Genomic DNA, 2,493 nt, shown 5'->3' with positions numbered 1-2,493 from the left:
AAAGTTCTGCGTTCTACGTCCGCTCACATCAAAGCGTGCAGCTGAAGTAGCATTCCAACTTGCTGATATCTTTCTGCTTCTGGGTGCTCCTGTAATCCTTCAATCAGACAATGGATCTGAGTTTACTGCTCGGATTATTACTGAACTACGTTCTTTGTGGCCTGAATTGTCAATCGTTCACGGCAAGCCTAGACACCCACAGAGCCAAGGCTCTGTTGAACGAGCAAATGGTGACATAAAAGACATGCTTGTAGCGTGGATGGCTGACAACAACTCAACGGACTGGGCTACAGGCATCAAATTTGTTCAGTTTTCCAAGAATTCGGTTTACCATGCAGGGATCAAAAGAAGTCCATATGCTGCAATGTTCGGTGTGAATGCCCGAGTTGGACTGACGTCAACATCACTTCCACAAGAAATCATCAGTTGCCTGCAGTCTGAGCAAGACCTTATAACAATGCTTCAGCAGCAAGAAACAGATGCCAACGAGCCTGAATCAGAAGCAGAAGCTGATGTCAATGAACCCGAGCGAGAACCACCCAAAGCTGAAATGAATGAGTCTGAACAAGAGCCAGAGCCACTATCCCAACATCAAAGGAACCTTGATCAACTTCACAACAACATCAGCTCCTAACGATTAGCAGCAAGTGAATCTCAGAGACAACAAGCAGAACGTATGGTTAAGAGGAGCCGAACAGAATTAGTAGCAGGTGAGATAGGAGACAACATTGCTCTTCCAATTCCATTGGTTGATCGAGTTCGTGGAGACCCAAGGAATATCCTAGGTGTTATTGTGAGTAGGAGCATGAACGACCAATACAGAGTGGCCACCAAAAGTGGTATTCTAAAAGGAAGCTATTCCAGGAATCAGTTTGACATTTGTCCTGAGAGATTGCTGAAAGAAAGGGACATTAACAATGACATTGAAATTTCTCTCCGAGAAGCCGTTGTCAAATCCTCTATCAGTGGAGGACAAGGTTTTGTTAAGTGTTCATGTAATGGTCCCAAAAATGTCAAACAAACAGATGCAAATGTTTCAAATCTAAACAGCTATGCAATAGTAGATGCCACAATAGCCTCAACTGTGTAAATAAATAAATATGTAATTGATATGTCATGTGTTTTTACTATTGTTTGATTGTTCTATCGTACTATTGATTTAATTTCTAACTAGTGCTTTTATATTTGTGATTTTCTTATGAATAAAATTATCATACCAGGTGATTTATTCTTGCAATTATCGTAAATATTGATATTACTATTGCTAGTCGTTTACTTTTTAACTAGTGATATTTATATGTGTGAATTTTCTTGTGAATAAAATGATAAGAGTACAAAACAGTTACTTTCGCCTTTCAAACATATAAAGCTCAATAACAAATGACTTCAGTCATATCGTGAAATGTCTGGTCACCAAATTCAGTCGTTTCACGAAAAGGCTGGAATTTTCAGTCAATTCATGAATTGACTGACCCCTACAGGCATTACATGAAATGACTAACAGTTTGACTAACAGTTTTAGTCATTTCACGAAATAACTGATTTCACAGTTTGACTGTAACATATAAATATATATATATATATATATATATATATATATATATATATATATATATATATATATATATATATGTGTGTATATGTAATATATATATATATATATATATATATATATATATATATATATATATATATATATAGATAGATAGATAGATAGATAGATATATGTGTATATATATACATATATTACACACAAGCTTCACCACAAAGCATGGGATCTGTTAACTACTTTAACGAAGCGAGCATTGATAATTTCACAACAATCGACAGCTTTCTCTTCTGGTAGCATTCTATTGTTTACAATATTCAGATAAAACTCTCACTAGTCCAGGCACACTATTCCAATGTGCCACGGTATACAGAATTTAATACCAGAGACAATAACAGCTAGTCTGTAGCAAATCGCTAGCAAGCTAAATATTTAGATAGATATGTACATACTAAGATTTAGCCCCTCTCACCCCCTCCCCCCCTTTCCTAACTACAACATGGAAGTTTCGGCAATTTGCGGGAGATTGTGGTTTCCGAGTGTATCTCTCGTGGTACCCCCACTGGCTAGGGCATGACTACCCTCCCTCCTCCCTACCCGAGGGAAGGATTGAGACCGGTAGTCGTACGCTTGGTAATGTTTCCAACCTTGTCAGGAACGAACAGCAGAAGAATGAAAAAATTAAGAACGAGTGTAAGAAGGAAACGGAAAATAAGAAGGAAGATCAGCGGGGAAAGTTATTAAAGGATGGGTTATTGGCTCATAAAAATTAAAGGTTCGATGAGGCCATGGCCATTTTCACAGATGCCTTGGCAATAGATTCGGACAACAAAGAACAAACCGCTCTTCTGCACATCCTTCGGGCTGAGGCGAACGCAGCCTCCGGAAACCCTCAGGACATGGATATCGTATTGGACTGTTGTCAAGCCGTCGATAAAGGTCTT

At 38.4% G+C, this 2,493-nt stretch overlaps 1 protein-coding gene across 1 annotated transcript in view; it reads left to right on the top strand.

Annotated features, from left to right (window-relative positions):
• Nucleotides 1-634, top strand: part of LOC137622606 (KRAB-A domain-containing protein 2-like) — a 1,194-nt gene extending 560 nt beyond the window's left edge. The window contains exon 1 of the mRNA XM_068353210.1: nucleotides 1-634. This exon is cut by the window's left edge and continues 560 nt beyond it. Within this exon, the coding sequence (XP_068209311.1) occupies nucleotides 1-634 (634 nt within the window).
• The last annotated feature ends 1,859 nt before the right edge of the window (nucleotides 635-2,493 follow it).

This window comes from Palaemon carinicauda, chromosome 29 (genome assembly GCF_036898095.1).
Source record: "Palaemon carinicauda isolate YSFRI2023 chromosome 29, ASM3689809v2, whole genome shotgun sequence".
NCBI lineage: Eukaryota > Metazoa > Arthropoda > Malacostraca > Decapoda > Palaemonidae > Palaemon > Palaemon carinicauda.
This window is presented reverse-complemented; position numbering and strand designations above follow the sequence as displayed.